At 30.0% G+C, this 26,127-nt stretch overlaps 3 protein-coding genes across 3 annotated transcripts; 1 reads left to right on the top strand and 2 right to left on the bottom strand.

Annotated features, from left to right (window-relative positions):
- Positions 1 to 9,940: 9,940 nt before the first annotated feature.
- LOC108557372 (protoheme IX farnesyltransferase, mitochondrial) lies at positions 9,941 to 11,630 on the bottom strand. Its single transcript, XM_017913860.1, has 6 exons — positions 11,353 to 11,630; positions 11,129 to 11,297; positions 10,875 to 11,070; positions 10,562 to 10,737; positions 10,194 to 10,508; positions 9,941 to 10,143 (listed from the first exon to the last, which is right to left on the bottom strand). Exons 1-6 carry the CDS (start codon positions 11,425 to 11,427, stop codon positions 9,941 to 9,943), a joined length of 1,134 nt encoding a protein of 377 aa, XP_017769349.1. The 5' UTR covers positions 11,428 to 11,630.
- Positions 11,631 to 11,856: 226 nt separating this feature from the next.
- On the top strand, positions 11,857 to 12,790 carry LOC108557385 (tRNA (guanine-N(7)-)-methyltransferase). Its single transcript, XM_017913879.1, has 3 exons — positions 11,857 to 11,993; positions 12,055 to 12,559; positions 12,622 to 12,790. The coding sequence occupies exons 1-3, from the start codon at positions 11,890 to 11,892 to the stop codon at positions 12,739 to 12,741; spliced, it is 729 nt and encodes a 242-aa protein (XP_017769368.1). The 5' UTR covers positions 11,857 to 11,889; the 3' UTR covers positions 12,742 to 12,790.
- Positions 12,791 to 12,846: 56 nt separating this feature from the next.
- Positions 12,847 to 25,669, bottom strand: LOC108557384 (mast/stem cell growth factor receptor-related protein Kit-like). The gene is made up of 13 exons (XM_017913878.1): positions 25,557 to 25,669; positions 21,898 to 22,062; positions 18,220 to 18,355; positions 17,961 to 18,034; positions 17,792 to 17,909; positions 16,975 to 17,110; positions 16,604 to 16,924; positions 16,493 to 16,547; positions 16,296 to 16,440; positions 15,208 to 15,430; positions 15,062 to 15,141; positions 14,851 to 15,004; positions 12,847 to 13,394 (listed from the first exon to the last, which is right to left on the bottom strand). Exons 2-13 carry the CDS (start codon positions 21,946 to 21,948, stop codon positions 12,932 to 12,934), a joined length of 1,956 nt encoding a protein of 651 aa, XP_017769367.1. The 5' UTR covers positions 21,949 to 22,062; positions 25,557 to 25,669; the 3' UTR covers positions 12,847 to 12,931.
- Between the last annotated feature and the right edge of the window lie 458 nt (positions 25,670 to 26,127).

Here is a 26,127-nt window from a genome sequence, read left to right as displayed (position 1 = left end):
ATAAATTAAAATATAGACAACTTTTATATTTATTATTAATATCCATGTTCTTTCCTATTTGCATTTTTCTAATTTATATACAGTGGAACCTCGCTTAATGAGAAACTCGCATAACGAGTATTTCGCTTAACGAGCAAAATTAATTGTAAGAAAAATGACTCGTTAACGAGTGACGATGAGAAGAGAAGTCCCATTTTGCGTGCGTGTTACATCGTTTTAAAACTTGTGTACACATATTATATGTATTTTTGAATATGTTTTACAATACGAGTAAAAATCCGGAAATTTTGTATCGGATTAAACATTTGATATTTTATATCCTCGTATTTTCTTGGCCATGTTCATTCTTTAAGCGAAATTCTATTATCTGCAAATTTGTTAAATTCTTTGTTTGCTTTACATTAAAACAATTTTTAATATAATTTTTAAAAGTTGCACCAGAAACTGTCTTATAATTAATTTCAATTTCTTCAGTTTCTTCACTATACATAATTTCTGCGGCAGATGCTTTCTACTTTGTCTGATCAATATCAATAATCCGAGAAACTTCTACACATCACAGTAGTAACTTCAGTCCACGATAAAGTATTAACAGATTTTTTTATGAAACTGTTTTATTTGACAGTGGTTTACATTGGCTTGAGAAACAACTAAATCATAAATATCATTGTCATAAAGTAAATTCGTTACTTCACTCATACTCGGTGCATCACTAAGATCGTTTAATATCATTTTCAAAATTACTATGAGATTCTTTTACATTTCTTTTTTGCCATTTGATTCGTAACTATCTTCTGAACAACTATCGCTCACCGAAAGTTTTCGATTACTAAAGTTGTAATAAAATCATAAATATCCAGAAAAGATATGGACACTAAGTTCAAACACGAGTTAACTCGTTGCCGGTCATCAATAACAAAGTGTTCATTTACAATTAAAGTGAAGTTACCTAAAGAAATATTATGGTATTTCATTTATCTGCAATCCGTTTTTAGAAAGTTTTAAATAAGTAAAAAATTCAGACAAATATAATTCAATTATATCTATCTTATCAACTAAAACATAGATAATGTATAAATATGTAATTACAAAAAAAAAGAGTAACAATATTTTTTGTATTAGATTTTTTAAATATGAAGTATGACAATTTAAAAACGTTATCAAAATTAGATTAATTTATTGTCTAAATATTTGAATATTCTTAAATCATAACATTTTTACATGAGTTTTATTTTTGCTATGTAAAACTAAGAAATAAACTGAAATCATATCATAAAGTTTCATATCAGAAATGTTTTAAATAATTCAAAAGAATTATAGAAATAAATACATTAGAACCTGTTTTTATGCGGTGTATGAATCCAACCAATTCCAACGACGTTGGCACCATTGCAATATTTTCTATCTGTGTGCATATGTACTCAAGCTTGCTCAAACGATTCTGGTAGTCGACTTTGATCCATTCATTACAAGAAGATGCGCGTATGTGCATTTTGAACATTTCTCCATATGTACAATGAGAAATTAAATGTTTTTAAAATGTTTCCATGTGTAATTTAATTATTTTGTTTAGATCCACTTTCTCATATATTTCGTACATCTTTCACGTATTTTCCAAGTGCAGAAAAAAAGTTTCTGAAATTTATTATACAAAGTTATTTGTTATATGTAAGAATTTATGAAAATTTTGAATATTTTTTTTATCCGCACAAAAAATCGTTTTACTGTATACAACAAACTAAATTTTTATCTTTAAAACAACAATATTTTGTATGTTTTATATTTGATACATAAATGGAGACAATTAATAAAAATATTTGAAATAAATTAAACTATGAGATTATTAATTAGTCAATTGTTCAAATTACAACAATGAAAATCTAATAAAAATGAAATACTAAAAACAAAGTTATTTTATAAATAATATTTACATATTTCAATTACAACGAAACATTCATATTATATTATTTATTTTATTTGAATTGACAAATTGTATAATAATAAATAAGCAATAATATGATGATTCTATTAAGTAATGTAATTCAATTTTATTTATTATTTTTTACTAGAAAAACAACATTTACAAAAAATAAATCTGAAAAAAAATATAAACTATTAATCTACAAAATATTTCTTATAAATTTACAAAATTATATATTTAATAGACTGATACTACATGTTCTTCTAAATTATTCATTTTTTAAAGAAAATGTTAACATTTTTACATATAAAAAAATTCAACTAAATCTAAACTTGGAATTTGTCACACATTTATCATATACATATTATGTTTTTACATAAACAACAATTCCTACAATCGTGTTGTTGTATGTATGCTCAATATAAGTTTCATACGTTTATAACTCGCACAATACCTACTACTCCTATTGATGTTATCTTTCTCATGTTCGTGTGTGTCCAACGTCGTCTCTTCAATTCGATTTCGATTAAATCCCTATTTTCTATTCCTTTTTTTTCTGAGGATTTACACCAGTTGTTATTATACAAAGTTCTTTCTTCTTTTCGCATTCGGTCGTATTTAGCCTCCAGAAAATGGCAACAAAAGAGACGTCCTTTTTTTAAGGAAAACTCTCTCCGACAATACAAATACTATACTTACGTCTATAAAAAAAGGAATTAAGGACGAAGGCGGAGGACCGAGAAAAAAATTGAAGAGATGAGCATAGATTGCTCTCTTATTTTTCAAGTCGAAAAGGACAGTTTGATGTATTGGCAAATGTGCAGGTGATATTTAAAAGTAAAAAAAAATATCGGTTACTTATATAAAGTGTTTTTACTGATATTTGGAAATGGTTTTGATAATACTTTTCACATTATTTCAATTTCAGCAATTATTTAATTCTATATTTAGAGAGAGAAAATCTGCCGATTAAACACTTTTGGGATTTTATAAATTAATTTCTAGAAAATGGGATTAATATAAGTGTAAAATCAGCAATTAATAAGCGTTATTTCGCATAATTATGAATCGGCGTAAATCAAACCGGCGCAAAACGACGTTTACCTGTATATAAATGATCGTTTCGTTTGTTTTGTCCCTATAATCAAGGGACTGCTGATGCTGTTTCTTTTATGCGTAATGGTAGAACCGATTACCCGCACTATACGAGGTGCTGCTAGTATACATTTTTAAGAATTATGTAAAATTGAAGATTATGTTTCAATTTACAAAATAGAGTTTACGTATTTTCAGTTGGATTATTTTGAAAGGTTATAATAGTCATGAATGATTACAATTACAGCAATACCTCGCATAGTCCGACTTGGATCATTCACGATTGACTATAGTCTAGTTTCAAAGTTTCAAAACAAACTAAATATTAATTGAACAAAAAATTAAATTCTAAAAAATCATACAGAAAACGAAAAACTTTAAGGATTTTTTATCAAATCCCCTAAAAGACTTCAAAAAATCAGTGCAACATATTGTTATAACAATAAGAAAAATAATATTAATTATTGGGGCATTGAGGTTTAAAGTGTATAATCAATTGTACTAATGCAGGTAAACGTCGTTTTGCGCCAGTTCGATTTACGCCGATACAGAATAACGCCGCTACGAAATAACGCTTATTGATTGCCGATTTTACACTTATATAGAACTAAACCCTATAGTAACCTCACTGTAAATAATGGTTCATTTTACGCCGATTCGATTCGCGACGGCTTTTGTAGGAACGGAACTGCGGCGGAAAACGACGGCTATCTGTACTTGCAAAAAGTATACGAAATTAGTTTATTGATTCTACTCTTGTAGATTTCAAATAATTCAAATTTATTTTTTGAGGATGAATTAATTTTCTTAAAAAAGATGTTTTTTTTTCGAGGTTCTAACAAAAGACATTCCATAGATTAACTTTTCTTCAATAGAAAATGAGTATTAGTTAAATAACGTATATTGTTAATAATTAAAATGTGATGTGTATAAATTAACGTATAATTAAGTATGTCAATTAAGAAGGCTGTTTGGGAAACAAAACAAAAAAGAGATTTAACTGTTTAGGGATTGCTTGACATAAAGGGTACACTCAATTAATTGGAGAATGGAAGGATGCAGATTGATAAAAAAAAGGAGTACGGGGAGAGCAGAAAACAAAAATAAAGGCGAAAGGACGTCGGAGCAGAGGTATGAGTTGTGAAACGAGAGGAAAGAGCGATGAAGAGTAATGAAGCGTTTATTTAGCGAATCATCGAAAAAGGCGAAATCACGGACGTGTGAGATAATTTGAGTTTCGCGCGCGCGATCATCCGACCGGTTGGTAATCATCAAAAGCATATCAAAGTGATGCGAAGTGACACAAGGGGGTGGCGCGCGCGCGACGGCGGCAGAGGGATTCGGATGGGTGGGAGAGGGATTCGGATGGGTGGGAGAGGGATTTTCCCCCCAGTATCGTTGTCTAATTGACACGAACTTCGGGGGTGTATTATGTATGAGGGAGACAGAGAGAGAGATTGATATTCTATGTGTTGAAGGGAAAGAGACATTGCTTTTTATCACCTCATCATCATTATTTTCACATGGCCATCGAGGGTTTATTACTGTGCGCTTCCGAGAGACAGGGACTTCCCCCGGGTCTTTGGGGGCAGGTCTAGCGCCTCCCTTTTTTATTGGTCCGTAGGCGGAGTGTAATCGCATCATCATCATCACCATCCATCCTAATCTATTTAATCTTGCATGTATGCATATGCGCGCGACACGTGCGACGCCGCGTCCAACCTTAATACTAATTAATATTAATTAACTTCGGAAACCTAGGCAACTTAGTCGTTCTGATAATCCAATTAGGGAAAAGTTGCCAAAATTGGACCGTCGCTTACATTGGACCACTATTATAACTTGACCTATATAACAAAATCCAACCAACATACGTTACCCAAATATTAAGGTGACAGATGTATTTAATAATAGGCAGAAGTTATTGCCTTACATTAGTAAGAAATGAATGATTTTACTATGAAATTAATAAAAGCTGATTTTAATAAAAGCAAAATATATATAAAAAATAACTAAACTACATTTTTTTTACAATTTAGTTACAACTTACAAATTATAATTCAGTTGTTTCTATAAATAAATAGTCATGAAATTTTCAACAAGAAAAAACTTATGGGACAAATACAAACATTAGAGAAGTTTTGTAATTTAACTAAATGCAAAAACCAAAAAGTACTTATTGCTTAAATTGTTCTTCGAAAAAAATAATTGAAATTAAGTTAGTCCATCCTGGGAAACCAGTTGCTTTGATTGGACCGATAAAATACATTTCATTTTTTATTTATTTCAACATTCTAAATAGCGTTATTTGAAAGAAAATGTAATTTTTATAGTAATATTTTAAATATAAAAAAATCAAATTTAAAAGTTCAAATTCAAAATTATTTTTACGGAAAATCGTGTATGTATATTGTAAGAAATGTAAGAATATCATAAGTTATTAAATAAAAAATAATTTAGTAATCACTTGAAATTTCTTTAAAAGAAATGTAACAAAAAAGCAAATTCATACTTTTTGTTTCAATTTTCGTTATAAATAATACTTTAGTAGTTTCATAAATAGTAAAGTAATTGAAAAATGTACGTATTTTCTTCAAAGAAAAAAACTGTTTAGGTGGTCCAAATTCGGTAACCCACACCCTATTATCACGATCATCATTCATTTTATTACAAGCATTATCTGAAGATGTTGTTATTCCCATTTTTATTTGTTCCTCGTACGTTGCGCGCGTTTGTATAATGCGAGTCGGCGATGCGTCCTGAGCCCAACCCGGATAATCCCCGTCTTTCGGCATGTCCTTGTTCTGGAAACTCTCGCCACAAACACAACACTCCTCCACGCATCTTCGATCGATCACCTACCCCCCTCCGACCTCATCCCTCTCCATCATTCTTCCACAGCAAACTAAATGAAAAGGGACTCTTTAGAAGAAGGGCCAAAGAGAAGAAAAAGAATCGGTGCCCATTGAACGCCTTATTTACATTTACATATTAGTAATAGGCAACTTAACTTTCTGAATCTGCAGCAAACGTCTCTATCCGTCTCTGGGATGAGGATGGGCCCGTGATTTCACGCTCGTAGGGCGGCTCCCTTTCTGCTCCGGTGTAGGGCAAACAAAGGACGAGTACCGGGGGCCGCTTGATTTAACTGATCGCCCGGAAAATTTACTTATTTTTTTCTTCGCCTTTCTCTCCCGTAATCCAATTTCCACCAGACCAGATGTGCAAATATTGCTGAGCAGAAATATGAATATTCCTAAGCGTTCCCAGAAAACCAATAATCTCACTCTACTTATGCTTTTCATTCAGCGCAGGAAACGGTTTAAATTCTATGCTAAAGTTAAGTTGTTTTCTTATACATATAAGACATTCATCTTACTATATTTCTTACAATTCCTTAAAATAGAGATTACATACATGTTAAAGAAAATATCGGTATACAAATCAATGTATTTATTTGAAAATTAATATAAATGTTAAATACTAAGTCCAATTAATTAACTCAACAGGATTTTATGCAATAAACTAAAATTAATTACTAAATATCTTTATTGAAAGTAAAAATTAATCACATTACTTAGATATTGCAAATATTATGAAAACCGTTTATATATTTTAATTCATTATTATTTCTTCTTATTATTAAATTCTTAGCGTGTTAGATAAAATATTTTTTATTTTGTAAATCAAATTGGAAAATATTTTATTTTAATTGTATTAACATGTATATTTTCGATCTTTATATTGTTTCAACGTTTGTTCGATAATACGTACATGATTATTTAGGGTAAAACTACTACAGGTATGAACGTACAATGTCCCGATTAAGCGGAATCGACTGTACTTATAACTTTGAAAGACTATAATTATAAATTATTATTGAATATTTTTTTATTTTGTAAACCAATTTCGAATCACTTAACGTATATTATTTAAATGTTTATTCGATAATACGTACATGATTATTTAGAGTCAAACTCAGGTACGAACGTACAATGTCAGTTGATGTATTGTACGAAGCATTAACAAAGTGTATTTGACATCTGTCATATTATGAAGTTATTTGTTTTTATCTAAAACAAGTGAAAAAATACGGCCAAATTAAAATAAGTACATTACTGTACGCTTCTAAGAATGTTAAGTCCGTTCTTGCGAATGCATTTATATGGTAATTCATAGTCTGATTGAGGTACATTCGCTTTGCTTATAGTACAATATGTACGTTAACTGAGTGTTGACTATATTTACAAATTAAAACTATTTACTTTCATATATTTATAACTTTCATAAATTCTGTAATTATAAATTGTTAAATATGATTCTTGTTAAGTCTGATTGACTTATATTCACATAACATACAGTAATTTGTGTATTTTAACTGAGCATTGACTATATTTATCAATTTCAAATATTTACTACGATATACATTCGATTCCACTTATTCGGGATAACCGCTTATTAGGGACAAATCCTAGAGAACGGAAACAAAACAAATGAAAATGGAACTTTGGATAATTGGGCTAGTCTTAAAATGTACTAGTCCCGATGTGTCCCGATTAAGCGGAATCAACTGTAATTTTAAAGTATTATTGAATATTTTTTATTTTGTAAATCAAATTTGAATCACTTAAGGTATATTATTTTAACTTTTGTTCGATAATACGTACATGATTATTTAGGATCAAACTATTATAGGTACGAATGTACAATGTCAATTGATGGATTGTAAGAACGGAAACAAAACAAATGAAAATTGAACTTCCGATAATTGGGCCAGTCGCATAATCTGGACAAAATGTACTAGTCCCTATGTGTCCCGGTTAAGCGGAATCGACTATATTTATAACTTTGAAAGACTGTAATTATAGAGTATTATTGAATATTTTTTATTTTCTAAATCAAATTCGAAAATGTGTATTATCACTTTTAACGTTTGTTCGACAATACGTACATGATTATTTAATATCCGATTAACATACAATTATCAGTACAATGTCAGTTGATGGATTGTACCTAGAATTAATAAAGTGGATTTGACATCTGTCATATTATGATATTATTCAATGTGATGCATGTACCCAATCATAAAATAATATAAATAATTACAGAAAAAAAATCACTTTTCATCCTTACTATATTAAAAACGAAATCTATAATTAACTTTATTTAATAACTATGTAAAGAGAATATATTAACGAATATATAGTTTATTTCTCAAAATGTAACAAATGATTATACAAACTGGCTTGAAGACCTTCTGTCCTGTACTTTTTTTATATCTTTGTTATTTTTTGTAATTGAAACTTAAAAAAAAATGATTATATGAAAAACGGTGTATGTGCATATTCACACTATAAACATACATCTTGATTGGAATATGTTTTTTTTATTAGTTTTGATTATAAAAGTAATTTATTACTTCAATTGAAGTTTTATTTATGTCTTATTATTTATATTACAATCGATTAATAAAATATTAAATAGATGATTAGTAATAAAAGTTTCAGTATATTTCAAATACTTTCAGAATATACAAAAGGTATAGGCAAACTTTCCTAGCTATGTCTCAAAGGCCGGGATAAATTATTAAATATAATAAATGAATATTAGTTCCGAGTCACCGCAAATGAAGGCCAATCCATCGACGACCCTCTGAAAATCAATCCCTCATAAAGACTTCTTTTTCAGTGACAGTGATAGTGCAATAATAGAGAAATACTATTATTAGTTGAGCAAAGTGTTCGGGGTGAAACCTTGGTTCGTGGGTGAGAGCATCTTCAAGAAGTTTCAAGTGTGTTCTCTAAGCAAGGCTCCGTTCTGAACACAACCTCGCTACAAACCACTTTCATAGAACCGTCAACCAAGTCCTGTTTGGATGTCCAAACAATGCAGTTGCTACAAGAATTCTACTGTCCACCATCTCTACTATGAACATTCAGTTGCCAACTTCCATAGACGATCTTCTGCCGCAAAATCATCCAGACATATTTAAAGTCTTAGCCAACTTTCTTTTCGCCACGCATACTTCCCTATAATAATACATAACAACAAATAATTAAGAACATCCACTTCGAGGTCTCCCCAAATATCTCCGCAGAATTTCAGGGACCCCGATTCGAATTCCACTTATCCTTAAAAATATATTATACAGATTGCGACTGGCGTAATGAGTCGACAGGACATAACTAAATGGTAGAGACTCTTCCAAGAGGGAAAAAGCACGAAGAAGGAATAAAATGAATATTAAATGATTCAAAAGAAGTTGTTACTTCATACTTCTATTATTTATTATACAATGTTTTACTAGAAGAGTGCCGGACGCAGCCCGCGGCTTGTGGTTTAATTAATTAATGTAACATTTAAATATTTATACTGCTAAACTTAAGGATATTTAAAAATTGTACATTTTCGTAGTAGAACCACCCTATATATATTGTCAATATATGCAACTTAATGTACATATTTGTGATTATGTAATTTAACTCTGAGGGATGATGGGACATACATTGTCCCACCTTTTGAACATGCCTAGTGAAGCATTATTATAATTTTCTAGAATGTACAGGAAAGAGGAATTACCATTTAATTTGGTTGATATGTCAAGAGATGAATCTTGAAAGGCCATACCATCCAATGTTGATTCAGTTGTCTAAAAAATTAGGAATTTATGGCCCGTCAAAGACTATTAAATAATAATTATTATTATAAGAATCATTAGAATAATATTATAATAATAGTAGATCTAAATAATACTTTTGTTGCTTACAGAAATAGTAATTTGTAAGTATAAGAAAGAATAAGATTAGGTAATTTAATTGCTACTATCTATTGGTTACGTATATAATCAATCTATTTTATGCATTGATAAAAAAAATAAATATTTTATAAGTTTATTTATTTACAATTAAAAATAAATTAAAACAATTATCTTATACTCTGCTCTGCAGCATTCTGCTCAATCTGATGCTCATCTACAGCTTCGCTACTCTCCTCTTCACTCTTATCAAACGCAAACCACTTCTTTTTATTGACCAGAAACAGAATCATCAACAGCGGCAAATGAATTAGCGAATACCTAAACAGTTTCCTACTCGAAGCGCTCGATGAATCCTTGTAGAATTTATAAGCTAAAACAAATATAATCAAGCAAAATTCAATGACTTAAAACCTTTCGTACCTAAATAAATAAAATATGAGTTTAGGGGCGCCGTCTCCAATAAGAACCACCAATTCGTAACATCCAGCATCGGAGCAATCGCAGATAAACCTAAAATCGCGACTGTATGCCTAAGAGCAACTCTTCGACAGAGCGCTGGATCCGTTACAGCCATCATACGGTACCCAGCTCTCGAATAATCGGGTCTCAAGTTCCAAGAAAGCGCGTTGAAATGGGGAAATTGCCAACTGTATAACAAAGCTGCCATCAACCAAGCGCCGGGTCCTAAACTGTCGGCGCAAGCGGCCCAACCCATCAACGGAGGAATAGCACCAACTAGAATTCAATGTTATAGAAGAATTTCCAATTCGATTGGAATGTGAACTCACCAATAGAACCAACCCAGGTGTTCAAAATACTCATTCTCTTCATCGGCGTGTAAATCGCAGTATAAAGGATCAAATTAGCTAAACCAAGAGACGCAGTTAATCCGTTCACTCCGTAATATAAAATACCGATTCCTGAGGCGCTAGCTGCTGCGGCAAAGAGCATTGAATGCAAAGGACTGCAACAAAATTATTAACTTAAATTAAACTTTAGCTCAATTGTAACAATGAATACAGCAAATTTATGAATTAATACATTCATGAAAGCAAAACATGTTTTACAATATTATTCTGTTATAAATCATGAATAACTTACGTTAATCTTCCACAAACTAATACTCTGGACTTAGTCCTGGACATTTGAGCATCGAAAGGAACTTCATGGAACTGATTTATAGCATTTGCAGCACCTGACATCAGACCTGTGCCTGCAATGCAAAGCATGAAAGGTCCCCACTCGAATGGAGCTGGTGCGACAGCATAACCAGCCATTGAAGTGACAACCACCAAAGCTAAAAAAAAACATTCAAAACTTATTTCACCAATTCATAAACTAAACTTAACACTTACTTGTAAGTCTGATCTTGGACAGCTTCAGATAATGATTGATTAAGTTTGTACGGTCCGTTGATGGTGTGGGTCTCCATTGTGGAACTATACTTGGCTTGTCGGGTAAAGTTTTAGCTAAATCTTCAGCATTCACAGAGCTGTACACTGGTGCTGTCAGGTTAACATATTTCTAAGAAGAGAACATTAGGAATGTCTTGAGAGGTAATTTTTATATTAAAGTGTACCTTTAGGATCAAATTACAGTGATACCTGTTAATATTGCCGCATAATCGTAAGTTCGCTTTAAATATTGCAGTCATACTTAGGGTTTCTCAGTATTTGCATAATATTTACATCATTTTTAAGGTTAAAAACACTTTTATTTTAGGTTAACCACTTGAAAATAATCACAGGGACCGAGTGAATATATAATCGCGATAGTAATAATTATGATATGATGTGAGAAATTTCGTAATTTATAAGTTAGATTAATTATTGATTCCTAACAGAATAAAGTTATATTTAAATGTTAAGTTTATTAGAACTACTACTGCCAACTACTTTGAATAAAATTGATTGATGCTAATCAGATTGAACTACTTATGTTAATGATTATTATTGATTATATTAACAACTTTTTATTATAAACAATCGATCATTATATTACATAATATTGGATAAACATTAATTTAGTTATTGAAGCTAAATTTATTAGAACTACTTTACTGTCAAAAATTCAGAGCATGCTAAATATTTCAGGTTAATTTTTAGTATTAGTAAACATGGGGAAGGAAGATGAGGTTGGTGATTTGGTTAATCTACCCCAAAAACGGTATTACCGACAAAGGGCTCACTCGAATCCCATAGCGGATCACTGCATTGATTAGTAAGTATATGAAAATAGTAATTTTTTTTGTCATTTTATTCATATATTTGTCTTGTTTTAGTCCACAGACTCCTGATGATATGGATTGGGATAAGTATTACCCAAACAAAGGGGAAAAGAGCGTGGAATTCGCAGACATTGGTTGCGGTTATGGTGGGTTACTCATAACCCTAGCCCCAATGTTTCCTGAAAGCCTGATGATTGGCATGGAAATTAGAGTGAAAGTTTCTGATTATGTGATGGATCGCATTGCAGCTCTGAGAATTCAAAACCCTGATGTTTACAAAAACGTCGCTTGTCTCAGGACGAACGCCATGAAATATTTGCCAAATTACTTCAAGAAAGGCCAACTGAAAAAGATGTTCTTTTTGTACCCAGACCCACATTTCAAGAAAGCAAAGCACAAGTGGCGCATCATCAATAAAACGCTATTAGCCGAATACGCATATGTTCTGAGAGAGGACGGTATTGTTTATACTGTGACTGATGTTAAAGATTTACATGAATGGATGGTTCTACATTTTGAGGAACATCCTTTATTCGTCAGAATTACAGATGAAGAATTGGTAAGGTTTAATTTGCTTTGTTTATTGAAAATTTGTCTTAATTTTGTGTTTTTTCCTTGTAGAAATCTGATCCAGTTGTTGACAAGTTGTTTAGTAGTTCAGAGGAAGGGCAGAAAGTGACGAGAAATAACGGGGACAAGTTTTTGGCTGTATTCAGGCGTATTCGAGATCCAAGCGTTTAATTTATTATTTCAACTAAATATTCAATGGATTAATCTAATTGGATTTATGTACATGGATATTTACATATATATATTTTTTATCTAAATAAAGATTTGAATGTTTGTTAACTAATTTATTGTTGCTTACTTAAATTTAAGATAAAGTATTGACTAGCATTTTGATGTACATCAAAGTATTTCTGAGACGACGTTATTGTGTACTTGGGGGGAATATGTAGCACGGATTGATCTGTGCAAAATCGACGTAAACCCTGTTCTTTTTCACGTCCAGGAATTGGACGAGTTCTTGGAAAGTCGGCCTGTTCTTGGGGTTGTGTTCCCAGCAGTTCATCATTAATTGGTAGAGATAATCAGTGCAGACCTCTGGTCGTTGTAATCGGTGTCCTTTCAAAAGATTATGGACCAACGTTTGGTCTGGGATTTCTTTGTAAGGAAATGCGCCTAAAGTTCCTATTTCCCAGAGAACAACGCCGAAAGACCACACATCACTTTTGTTGTCATAGAAGCTATCCTCGATGGATTCTATGGCCATCCACCTGAAAGGCACTCGCCTCGACTTTTGGTTGATGTACGTTCCACTTCGAGACATCCCGAAATCTGTGATCTTCAATACTTTGAATTCGTTGATTAATACGTTTCGAGCTGCAAGATCTCTGAAAAAAACATATTTAAATGATATTATTTGCTAAATAAATAAAGAATTTACGCATAAATGTGCATAGTTAATTGATAATGAACTTTGTAAGTTGGTGCCAAAATTTATTCAAAAAGTCAATAATACAGTTTATTGGTAAACAATCAACAAGAATTATTTAACAATTAACTACAAATCATTTTAAAAAAAACAGAATTAATCTTTTATTAGAATTAAGTTTTTCTATACAACTGATGTATAGTCAAATCTCGGTTAACGTTAGGTCTGATAACAAAGCTTTGATGAAATGAAGTCCGCAATTTCAAGCTAGAAGTTGTACCAAATGCAGAGAGTAACTACCAAAATTTAGAAATAAAGTTATCCAGATTAGACGTTTCGAAAAAATCTTATTAATGCAGACGTTGAGTTCATTGGGTTTTCACAGAAAGAACCCAATGAACTTTAAACACATTGATTTTTTTTAAATGAAAATATTTCTGATTTAAAAAGAAGTGTTATGTCTGAAGGAAATTGTTAAATGAAAGTTAAGATGGACAAAAAGTCTATTTTAAAATGTCAATTCAACTTATATATAGTTGATGTTTATTTTATAAAATTTTTATTTGTTCGAAATAGCTATAATCTTTTTACTTTGGAAAACGAAGTAAAGCTAAACGAAGTAATGTGGAATGCATCGAGGTACGACTGTATTATTACTGCTACTTTCACCAATAGTTTGATAGTCTTTGAATACATTGTAAATACTTACCAAAATCGCATTTTCATATCAACATTTCATAGTTAATAGTAAAATCAACATTACAATTTATCTATTTATCTATTTCGTTGCAAAGGTTTTATAGTATTTTTTAATTAAAATTTTAAAAAAATACAAATTTTTATTGGTCATAATTATGAATATTATTCTGTTAAATTTCCTGAATTCATACATAAACAAATAATATAAGTGAATGTTTCGTATTTTACACGTATATTATTATTAGTATATTAAATTATTTATCAAATAGATAAAACACAAATTTATCTGGTTTATTTCTGCTAAATGCATTGATATAATGGAAAACAATGGTTGTAAATGTCATGTTTCATTCATGTTATTACAGATAAAAGGAAATCGGTAAAAGCGGTATAAACATCTATATAATCCGAACTGTTCCAGATTTTGAATTGGTAAACCAAAATTTTGTTAATTCTAATGTTTTTATTAATAATTTCCAAAGATGAATTTGCAAATCAAAGATGAACGGATTATAGCTAGTATTGAAAAAATATTACATTGAATTTTAATTTGAATCATTGAAATATTTTCTGAATAGTGTTAATAGTTTTTATGACAGAAAACAAAGTTCATTCACATTTCTTTTAGCCAAAATGAATGTATAAGTATTTTTTAATAGTATAAATTTAGTAAATAGCTAATAAAGACATTATTTTAAAATTTGAGAATATTATACCTGTGAGTTATGGGAATCTTTTCCAAATGTGCCATCCCTTTAGCAATCTGAAGCGCAAAGTTTTGGAGCTCAGTATGATCCAAGATTTTCTCCAATGAGTGTTGGAAGTTGTTGACAAGAGGAGATCGCTCTTCGCTCATGGTTTCCGATTGGGCTAATAAAAATAATCATAAAATCAAATATTGTTAAATACATTTTACTTAGATCTTACAACTAGTAGATGGCCTCATCAAACTGTTACAACCAGAATCCGGACTATTCTCAAAATTAATGTACGAATAATCACTGTTTCTATATAAAAAAAAGTATTGGTAATAATACATGATTAATTATGATTGATTCAATTTCATCACTTACTGAGCGACGACAGGATCAACATTATTTTGAAGATTATCCCAAGATTCTCTCAAATCCAGCAAATAGTGCTTCAAATCTCCGCACGGTATATACTCCATTATAACTACACGAGGTTCATTGCTGCAGTAACCAAGTAATCTTACTACGTTCGGATGGTAACCAACTTTCTTCATAGTGTTGATTTCGTTAAGAAAATCTTCGCGTTCCTCATGATTCGAGCAATCTACGAACAAAATATTTATAACAATTTATTGTTATTACAATGTTTTTGTTAAACCTCAAGAGCTTTAATTGCAAAACCTTTAATTTCTATAACTGTAACACGTGTAATTAACATAAGAATTGTTTTGAAGAATTACAAACTATATATTTTTAGATTTAACAAAAAAGCCACTCGGAATGTTCTACCATCCTTCACTAAATTTCAAAGAAATAAAGCGAACGGTCATCGATGAAGCTTCGGATCCAGAAGAATCCAAAGACTTCTGCCTCACGCTCAGATAGCAGAACTACGACTCGTCATCGTGGTTTGTATACATGTCACATTTGTGATATGTGTTGTGAAGATATACTACAGAAATGATCCTGTGAAGTACGATCTTAACTAAAAATTCAAAAATTTGACCAGGAAAGGCGTAGGTATAAATATAAATTTACAAACGAGCTCAAAAATGCGACATCTATTGATCAAAATTCGCATTTTTTTCATAAAATATTTACAGTTAAAAGAAATGTATAAACAATTAACAAACAAATGCAAATCTTTTAGGTTCCGCACTACTCGTCTTAAAAGTGAACACTAGCTCACAAAATAATCGTTACTCTGTTGTTATGGCACCTTACATGAACTATTGAGGTTATGTCAATCTTACTTTAATTGATATATAAAAGTAAGAAAGTATTGTTTCATGACATATTCTTAAAAACTTCACTTGAAATATCTGTTAGTTCAATAATTGTAATGAACGGAAAAGCTACAAAAATGATTTACAAAATTGAACTTTAAGTAAACAAAAATCGTATTGGAATGTTGTAACACATCACAAACAAATTATGTTTAGACTTAATTAAACATTTACAATCATTACCTTTCTGCATCTTAGCTGCAACATAGGTCCATCCCTTGATGCTGTATAGATCGATGGCTTTCGCTAAGTAAACTACACCAAAAGCTCCTGAATTTATCTCCTTGATAAAATCCAATTTATCATAAGAATATTCGTACACATCGTGCTACAATATATAGATTTGTTATTAATTATTTTTATTTTAAAAGGATATTTACCTGAATCTCGATTTGCGAAACGTAAAGGACGTTCCTAGTTTCCGCCCTTCGTCCGCTGTAAGAAAAACAATTAAACAACTAAATCTACAATCTTAATTATCCTAAACTTACGTTTGCTTTGGGACTTTGTTGAATAAAATGTTAGATTTCGTACTGCGGCTCACAGAGATATAGCAAATTGCTACTGCGATTGCTGCGAAGACTATCGCGCAAAGAATTGCCATCTGTGTGTACCCCATCCATGTCTTCGTTTCCGGTACTATCTTTGATAGTGCGAATGTTGGACAGAACTTATCGTTTATGAATATGCCTTCTATTTCGATCTCATTACCCGGCTCGTACTTGACGTCCACCACATAAGAGCCGTTCTCTGGTGGATCTGGATTGTATGGTATTGAGATCGGCGTGGTGCTCGTGTCGTTGTGGATGTGCCTGAAACGATCTGTCTACCACTAAACCTTCAGAAGCAGATTTTATTGTACCTAAATGTTACGTTGCTCAGCTTGTAAGGGCCGAAGTGCAGCCAGTTCAACTGGAACTGTCCGCTCGAAGTCTGCTTCATATCGAGCTTGGCTTCACTCTTCATCTTTTGACAATTGCATACTTTTCCGACGCAATCTGAAATTGTTAGATCTATGTCAGTAACGAATTTTAGACTAGTAGTATCTTGTAAACTTATAGGAAATAATATTGTATACTAGACCTATGAACTATGGAGAATTTGTCAAAGTATAGATGACATAGATTATTAGAATATCTTCAATATTCATTCAAGGTGTCAAAATAATGATGACGTTTGTTGTCAGTACTTGTCAAAGTTGACAACTTATGCCAAAGTTACCATATCAGTTATAACCTAACAATACCAATTATACATTGACTATCAAAGTGTCAAATTAACATAAAGTTGGTTATAAATTTATGGGAAGATTAATTAAGGCATGATAATAGTAATAATTATAGAAAAGAAAGTGTCATGTGAAAGATCACGTTGCTGGGAAGTTCATGCTAAGAGTTGAAGTATGATGCTGATAAAAATACTACTATCAATCAAAGTGTCAATCAAAATGTTACACTATCTGTCAGCTTATATAAGGTTCTACCATAATACTAATAATTTGTACCATTGAGCACGGTGTCAAAGTTGACATTTATTGTCAGCTTATAAAATTTTAATAATGAATTCATATTGTGACATGAGCATGCTAGAATTTGTATAAAACATTGATTTTGAAAAGATGTCGATACAATGTATTACGTTTAAGTTAAGTTGTATTACATTCTGCTTGTTAACATTACCTGGTATTACGTAATCCAGTTCACAGTCGGTGCAGCCAAATTCTATGTGGTACCTTCGACCCGGTTTGAATTTGAAAATGGTGTTGGTATCCGGAAGTATTACATAATTTTCTTCATGCTACCAAAAACTCTATGTAACGAGAGAATCCTCCATGATTTCAATACTTACCATATTGACTTCGATGTGGAAAGGTTCCGGTAGTCCTCCATAAAAGACATCGATGCGACATGCCTTTGTTTCATCTATAATTAAGGACATAGCTTTACCATCAAAAGAAAAATAATTTTAAAAATTGAAGTAACAAGTGTAGTTCTACCAACTCAATTAAAGATTTGGATATTACTACCTAATAATAGTAATAATTCCGGGTTTTGTCTGAAATTGTTGAGCGAGAAATATAGAAATCTATCATATATAGATAAAAAACCTTGATACAAATCCCAGCTAATGTTCAGATGGATTACATCATTTCTGAGGAACGGAAGTGCAGATAGGTTGCAAATATTCGTTGTTCCATTGTATAGAGAACTGATGTCATCTCCGGAAGTGGTCGAGCTATCTTGCTAAAAACAGGAAGATAATTGTATGAATTGTATTCGAATTAATACGAATCAATCATATGAATGGCATACTAAATCAGAATTAGATGTAGATTTGATAGCGCAATGCAAATGTTGTTATTATAATAAAGGTGATAAAGCATTAAAATAATAATGAATGAGCAATTTGAGAATGAACAAACATACGTCAAGAGTGAGAGAGCAAGTAGAGGATAGGAGAGGGGGGAACTAATTTGCAGAGAAAGACGATGGCACTTGACTTTTCCGGATCCGTGAAATTCGATTTTGTTTGTCCATCAATTGTGACGTAAGCGGTCAGGACAGACTTCAGGAAAATTTGATAGGAAATTTCCTTTCTAAATTTGTTATCCTATTGTTCTTCTAGAATAGAAGTCTTCAATTTGATTCTTTACAATAATTTCTTTTATTCTAATACATACAGTATTACCTCGCATAGTGTGGATAAATGTTTTAACCAATATTCCGGACTTAAAAAGGAGACTTGTTTGAATAAAAGAATGTTTAAAAATATACATTTCTGTATCTGTATTTTGCTCTTTTGCTCTTTTGAAATTTTCAAACCGTACTATAATGAATCCGGATTGATCGAAGCCGCATTATTCGAGGTTTTATAGAATAAGACCATAATATAAAAAAAAACAGTTATTGCTGCTGATTAATTCCTAAGCACGGTCCTGTATTCATTGTGTATTTATTATCACTTGTCCTTTTGTTATATTACGCTCTCACTGATAAAATGTACACGATTTTTTTTATCGGTAGACTTGAGATTGTAATAATAATGAGAGAGAATAAGTCGAAATGAACAAAAAAAAAAACACGGACTTTACCCATTTCGAGACGGCATTCAGTGCATGGTAATTAGGCATTTTTTGTACCATCCACTGAATACCTTCTTGAAATGCTTAATTTATTAAAAAATAATTTATTGCATGTAAGTGCGAAATGGGGGTACATGGTACATATATGTACCAGTAGTCTTTTGTGGAGGTACATAAACGTGGGGTCTAATAAAAATTCGCTAAGTTGGCTGGAAAAACAAAAAAAAATAATAACAATTTTATTTTAATATATTTAATTTTCATCCTTTTGTAATTTCTCTACAAAATTTCCATTTAATTCAATACATTTCTTTACTCAGTGTTTTGAAAGATACATTCCTCAAAATCGGCTTTTTGGAGCTTTTCAACTTTTAATGATTGAAACTGAAAACTTTTTACTTCATTTTTATTTTTTATTTTTGGAAACAGCCAGAATTCACAAGGCGCTACGTCGGCCAGAGAGCGTAAGAAAGTTGTTGGTTATTTCAGTAGTGTGAGTGGGCACATGATTGTGATGTAACACAACAAAATTTGAAAAGTTGTGGTAAGCAAGTTTCTGTCTATTACTTAGTAGTTACCCTCTGACAAGTTTCTAGTGAGATAGCAGCTACCACCTTTGTCCTGGTAAAATAAATCGACATCATCACTTTTGTTGCTGATTTTTGCTGTATTGCTTTAACTGGGCGGATTTTCAGCTTCTGCGCTCCATACCGTGGAAGACCTATTATTTTTTTCTCCTAACTTTTATTACCGATCTTCTTGAAATTTGACATAAAATATCGTTAGACTTTAACATTTTTTTAATTTTTATCTACATATTCTTCGAGACAGCATGTAATTAATTAAAATATTTTAAAATCTATAAAGATTTATGAAAATATTTGTATACATGATCATTTTATAGAAAAATAATAAATAATAACTAATATATTTCGAATAACAAATTAAATAATAACCGAATATAAGGAAATGGAGACAGACAAATAGTTTTTATTATTTCAGTTTAAAAGACAGAAAATTTATTGCAATTTGCATCAACAATTGAAGATATAAATGTATTTTTTTATTGATATTTTCAATTGAATCATATTTGTTTATGAGAGTAAGATTTTACTATAAGTTTGGAGAATACGCAATATTTTTCTTAGTTTATGAATGTAAGAGTTTTCTAATTGATTGGAGACAAAACATGTAAAATCTCGAAAAATAAAATTAACTATAGCAGTATGAAAATGATATGATAGTAATAAGTTTCAATGTCTCAAATTTTCACTGAAATTTAAAGTGACTTTCATCACAACATATTTTATTGTTCAAATTCATACAAAGGACTATTGACCGCAGTCTTTTCACCTGAACATTTATATTTTAACTGAAACATTATATTTGTTATTTTAAGAGAGTAAAACATGAAAATGATTTGATATAATAAAAAGTTTAAATGTCGCATATTTTCACACAATCTGCGTATATTTGCATATAATTTTTTTTGTGGGAATACCCTAATAAATATAGATATTACTATTACAGCCGTGAATCGAGAAAATGTTTGTAAAGCTGCTCAAGCAAACTACATATATATATATTTATTTTGATGAAACTGATAAGTTGTATAAATAGAGTTGTACTACAAAATTCAATATTAGTTTAGATGTAAACGTATGGAGTTTTGATAATTTTACTATAATTAAAAGTGTTAAGAAAATAACTACAAATAATTTTCGATAATTCAGTTTATATTTTACAAAACATTCATTTTTTTGTTCAATTTTGAAGTATGCAGTAAAATTTACTTGCAGAAATGTTAAAATTGTTGCACAACACATTTGTTTGTGATTGTGCTGCGATCCAATTTCAAAAGTCCCTTGCTTTGACTCAAGGTGACAGCTGCCATTTCGCGATCCATCAAAAAAGTTAGTAAAAGTATGTGTAAAACTTGGAAAATTATTTGTAGATTAAAAAATGTAATAGAAGATAAATATTATTTAATTGTTAAAAACTATATGAATACTTGTGCAAGTTGTCAATTGCAATTACAAGTTTTGTGAATGTTCACATATTGGTTAGTTGTTAGTCGAAAGTAAATGTCAAGTATTAGGAAAGATAATGCAGAATATATAAAGCTTGTAAAATTACTTGTAGATGCACAAGTGTCACGGGTGTTGCTATATGAACTATCATTACTTGTACAAGTTGTCAAGTATTATTGACAACTTGTCAACTAAATCATTTATTGAATTGTATCTTTGACTAATTAGTAGATGCACAACTTGGGAAACTACTTGTAATTCATCTTATATGTTTATGAATTAGGAAAAAATACATCTGATAATAAATCGGTAAAGTACTTGCAATTATGCAATTCAAAAGTACTTGATGACAAGTTTCAATAGTCAAAGCCGTATACATATGTCAAGTAAGCACGTAGAAATGATTTGTAATTACACAAGTAATACGATAAAGTACTGGAATATGATTGTGCATATCGAAGTTATACATGCACTTTTACAAGTTGTCAAGTACATACTTCAAATTGATCATCGACAGTCATGGTCATCTTTAAAAGGATGATTAAGGACTTAATCATGCAAAAGGACTAAAATCATTGCACTTATATTACATTTACATTTTTAATGATAGCAATAAACAAGGCTTACTTTGAGAAACACTGATGTATATAATAAAATATATTAAATTATTTACCTGTGAGAATGAAATGAAGAGTTGAAAAATAATTGCCAATTTCCAAGTCATTTTGCATGTGTCTTTGAGTCACTTCTTGTCCAGTTTTGTTTTTAATTTTTGAATTTTGTCCTCGTTCATAGATAGATAATCCAAAGTTGTACGCAATTCCAAAGGTGAGCAAACCTGCGATAAAGAAAAAAACACATTTATTTATGATTGATTTAAAATCAATAATTCATCGATAAAACGCACGATTACGTTACGTGTTTAGTTTAGGCAAAAAAATATTTATAAATATACAACTTAATCTATTACACTAAATTTTAAACTATAACTTACAAAGTAGATTAAAAAGAAAAAATATTTTTTGAAAACAATACAATTTTACTTTTTTTATAAATAGAAATTTCACGTATGTTATACGTATAAAATATTTTTTGAAAACAATACAATTTTACATTTTATAAATAGAAATTTCACGTATGTTATACGTGTTTTATTTGCTGCAACCAAATTTAAACTAAGGTATTTTGGTTACTGTCTTGTACACGTATTTATGCACGCATGTTTCAGCTTATAAACGGTTTTGTTCGGATGACTAAAAGTATAGATCGTATGAAAACCGAATATTTTCGATTTTTTTAAAACTAAATATAGTGATAATAGTTAATCAATTCGCATCTATGAATCATTCATCGTAATTATGCAATGATAATAAATATAAAAAAAATAATAATATGTAGATATGAATTTAATTTATTATCGCATCAGATAATATTCCTAAAATAATACTATTGTAGTTTTATCATATAATTATAAATATGACATAAATTCGGATGACAAGTGAGAGTAATTGCATTTGAAAAACTATGCAAGTATTTGAATCAGGTGTACCAACTTCAAGTGATTACGCACTGTGTGACAATTGGTAATATGTTGTTTTTCATGGATTCCGATGATAGTTAAAACGGTGAAAGTGAAAAAAATATAAATTTGATTTTTTGTTTCACAAAACATATAATATTTATATTCAGTACATATTTATAAAAATCCTTGTAATTGTTTGATAAAGTTAACAATTAGAAGATCTTCTACACAATGCATAATAAGCAGGTAATTCTACTATACAAAAGTATGCTTTCAGAGATCATTCAATATAAGAATGCTTACGGGACAGAAATTTGGCTCCAATGAAGAAGTGATTGAATAAAGTCGAATATTGTCCAACAGTTGTTTATTAGTTATTCTATTGATTTTGCTGTTTAAAAATATATTTTCGGAGATCAATTATGAATTCCCCAATATATACTCATTCAATCACATCTTATAATTTTAATGATTGGTATGTAATATGTTAATAATGGAGGAAATTATAAACTTAGGAAATGTTAAAATTGAGGATATAAGTGTATACATGTCAAGTTGACAATACTATAAAAAAGTGGCAGCATACTTAGTTTGACAGCTGTCATTATATAAAAAAATATGTTAACCTGAACAGAATCGAGTTGCCAAAACAATGGATGATCAGAGGATATATGTAAATATGTGTTATGTGTATGTCGCTACAAAAATCTAAGTAACGACAATTTCTAAACGTTAAATACTAAGCAAGATTACACCACAAGTGGACAATAATGTCAAAAATGCAGAGTACTAAATTTGAGAGTTGTCATATTTTTTAGAAATTGTTTATCTGAACTAATCTAATGTTTCATCGAGTTGTCAAAACAATGAATGATTAGTGCATATACACAAATATTGATCACTTGCATTTTACCACATTTTATATTAATGGTTGACTCGATTACAAGAATATAAATAATAATTATTTACAAACGTTAAATACTCAGCAAGAATACACAAGTTGACAATAATGTCAAAAAAATTGACAGCTGTCATTTTTTTTAAACAAACTGTGAACCTAAAAAAAAGAAAAGGAAAGAATTGTTGATTATAAGATTTTATGAGACTTTACTGTAAAAAGATATTATTTATTTGATACATTAACTATTAATGAATTAATATGTAAGATAATATCCATATACAATTCTTAAAATTTTCATAATAAAGAATATTCAATTTTTAAAACAGGAATGTTATATTAATAGAAAATAATCAATCATCATTTTCTATTCCGTATACATTAAATACGCAATTTCATCAAAACGCAACTATTCTAATCTAATCTCTCTACAAGACTCTAAATAACTTAAATACAAATAATAGATAATGAAACTGTACAATTTATTTTATTTTTTTTTTTATAAAAATTGAAGATCCTTTAATAAATAGATTCTAAATACTTCAAAACTTATTTGAAGATAGTACACTTCAATTATTTGTCATATGACAAATATGATTTGTTGCCGAAATGCAATAATTTTAATCAATATATCAAAACATAATTTTGACTCGATTTCAGGAATCCACCTATAACTGTTTTGGACGATTGATCCTTCGTTGCGCGGGTGAATGGAAGAAATCGTTTAGGTTTCAAAGAAGAGATGTGGATCCCCCAACCAAACCTTGCCAACTAGTTGAGTGCTTCTCATTGTTTATCATTTTGTATTCATTTTTTTCCATTGCTGATTTTCTCATTCTTTTAGTATATAAGTGTAATCCCCTCTAGTATCTAAGCTTTTTTTTGTTTTCTTGATTATACATGAACATATTTTTGTTCTCGCTAAATGAGCGATATGCCCTCATATACGCCACCAAATAACAACATTCTCCCTCTGTATTATTTTTTTATAAATAAAGTTATTTTAAATGTAAAAAAATGTACTTAACTAATAATGTCACATAAATTACTGCTTAACTACTATTCTAACTAAGCAATGTTGCAATAACCGTTAGTTGGATTCTTTAAATCGAGAAGTTTGTAATATTTTTTTTTAATTAATTTTGCAATTAAATATTTAAAATGATATAAGTTAGTTTAGTTTCGTTAATGTTTATAAAATACTTATTGTTGTTAGTTAATAAAGATATTTGTTATTAAATAATAAGTCAATTTATGTGCATATCTACGCACAGAATAGAAGATATTTGTTAGGAAATGTATAATATAAATATGTAAAATGAATTTTCATAAGACATGTTTCCTTTTAATATACTATTGAACCTCGGTTCTCAAACAAATCGGTTCACAAACTAAATATTCTTGAAATTTAACATAAAGAAATTTAAGAACATTTAAATATTCCAATATACAATATATTAGAATTTAATGAAACAAAAAATAATAAACGAAAAAGGATGTGATAGTGTTATTAACTTTGTTTATGTTAGTTAATAAAGATATTTGTTATTAATTGATTATATTTATGTAAGCAAAATAATTGTTAATTTATTATTTTTAAATATGACTATATTTTATATCAAAATGAGCTCATGCTCATGAGCTAAAGTGTAAAAATGTGCCATTGTATCAAATAATTTTCTACATATAATAGTTTTAGTGTTGATAAATTTGGCATATGTCAGATGTCCAGTATCAATAGAATACAATGATTCTAATCTAATCTCTCTACAAGAATCCAAATAACTACATAACATACATAATAAACTTTAAATAAATTGTATATAATATATATTACAATATTACAATTGCACACAATATTACTTACGAGATAAAAGGTAGATATATAACGCACAGCAGCGTTGTCTCTTACATAATTATTTGATCACAAGCACGAGAATCGATGGAAATGTTGGAAACATTTGGAGAAATTTTCGCGTTCCGAAAATTTGTGTAAAAATAGAAACGTTTTTTTCTTTTCTTTTTTGGCGGTGATAGTTTACGCGTTCGGCGCGGAGAAACTGGACTCAAAATCGGAATACGCCGGTGCCCCTTATCGTTATCTATCGGTGATTATGGATAAGAACTTGCGCGCAGAGAGGATTCGAAGGTATGCAGAAATGACAGAAAAAAAATAATGGAAAGATCGAAGAAAATGGGAGGAGAAGTAAAAAAAAATAGGAGGAGAGAAACAAACAGAAGGATGAATAATTAGCGAAGTCCTGATACCAACACCACAGAATTACTCAAATCCACTAATGGACGTAGCTTCGTGATTGCTCCATTTAATTAAATTAGTTTCCATGAAAAAAAAGAAGAAAGGAATAATAATCATTATTCGAAATATATTTTAGTAAAAGTTTATTATAGGAGTTTTCTTTTAATATTAAATAACTCGGTTCTCGAACATCTGCTTATAAATAATTCTCTTCACGAACAAATAT

Source organism: Nicrophorus vespilloides, unplaced genomic scaffold (genome assembly GCF_001412225.1).
Source record: "Nicrophorus vespilloides isolate i.1.1-1 unplaced genomic scaffold, Nicve_v1.0, whole genome shotgun sequence".
Taxonomy (NCBI): domain Eukaryota; kingdom Metazoa; phylum Arthropoda; class Insecta; order Coleoptera; family Silphidae; genus Nicrophorus; species Nicrophorus vespilloides.
Note: the sequence above shows the minus strand (reverse complement) of the source record. Positions and strands in the feature narration are given on the sequence as shown.

What these genes read in the sequence shown, in the direction of transcription:
- LOC108557372 (XM_017913860.1), bottom strand. Translation starts at nt 11,427, where the DNA reads ATGACTGCAATATTTAAAGCGAACTTACGATTATGCGGCAATATTAAC. An exon ending in TTAGTTTGTGGAAGATTAAC is followed by an intron (nt 10,738 to 10,874) that starts GTAAGTTATTCA and finishes ATTTTGTTGCAG; the next exon opens with TCCTTTGCATTCAATGCTCT. An exon ending in CACCTGGGTTGGTTCTATTG is followed by an intron (nt 10,509 to 10,561) that starts GTGAGTTCACAT and finishes ATTGAATTCTAG; the next exon opens with TTGGTGCTATTCCTCCGTTG.
- LOC108557385 (XM_017913879.1), top strand. Translation starts at nt 11,890, where the DNA reads ATGGGGAAGGAAGATGAGGTTGGTGATTTGGTTAATCTACCCCAAAAA. An exon ending in GCGGATCACTGCATTGATTA is followed by an intron (nt 11,994 to 12,054) that starts GTAAGTATATGA and finishes GTCTTGTTTTAG; the next exon opens with TCCACAGACTCCTGATGATA. An exon ending in GAATTACAGATGAAGAATTG is followed by an intron (nt 12,560 to 12,621) that starts GTAAGGTTTAAT and finishes TTTTCCTTGTAG; the next exon opens with AAATCTGATCCAGTTGTTGA.
- LOC108557384 (XM_017913878.1), bottom strand. Translation starts at nt 21,948, where the DNA reads ATGACTTGGAAATTGGCAATTATTTTTCAACTCTTCATTTCATTCTCA. An exon ending in ACTGGATTACGTAATACCAG is followed by an intron (nt 17,111 to 17,791) that starts GTAATGTTAACA and finishes TAACAATTTCAG; the next exon opens with ATTGCGTCGGAAAAGTATGC. An exon ending in GATGAGGCCATCTACTAGTT is followed by an intron (nt 15,005 to 15,061) that starts GTAAGATCTAAG and finishes TATTTTTATTAG; the next exon opens with CCCAATCGGAAACCATGAGC.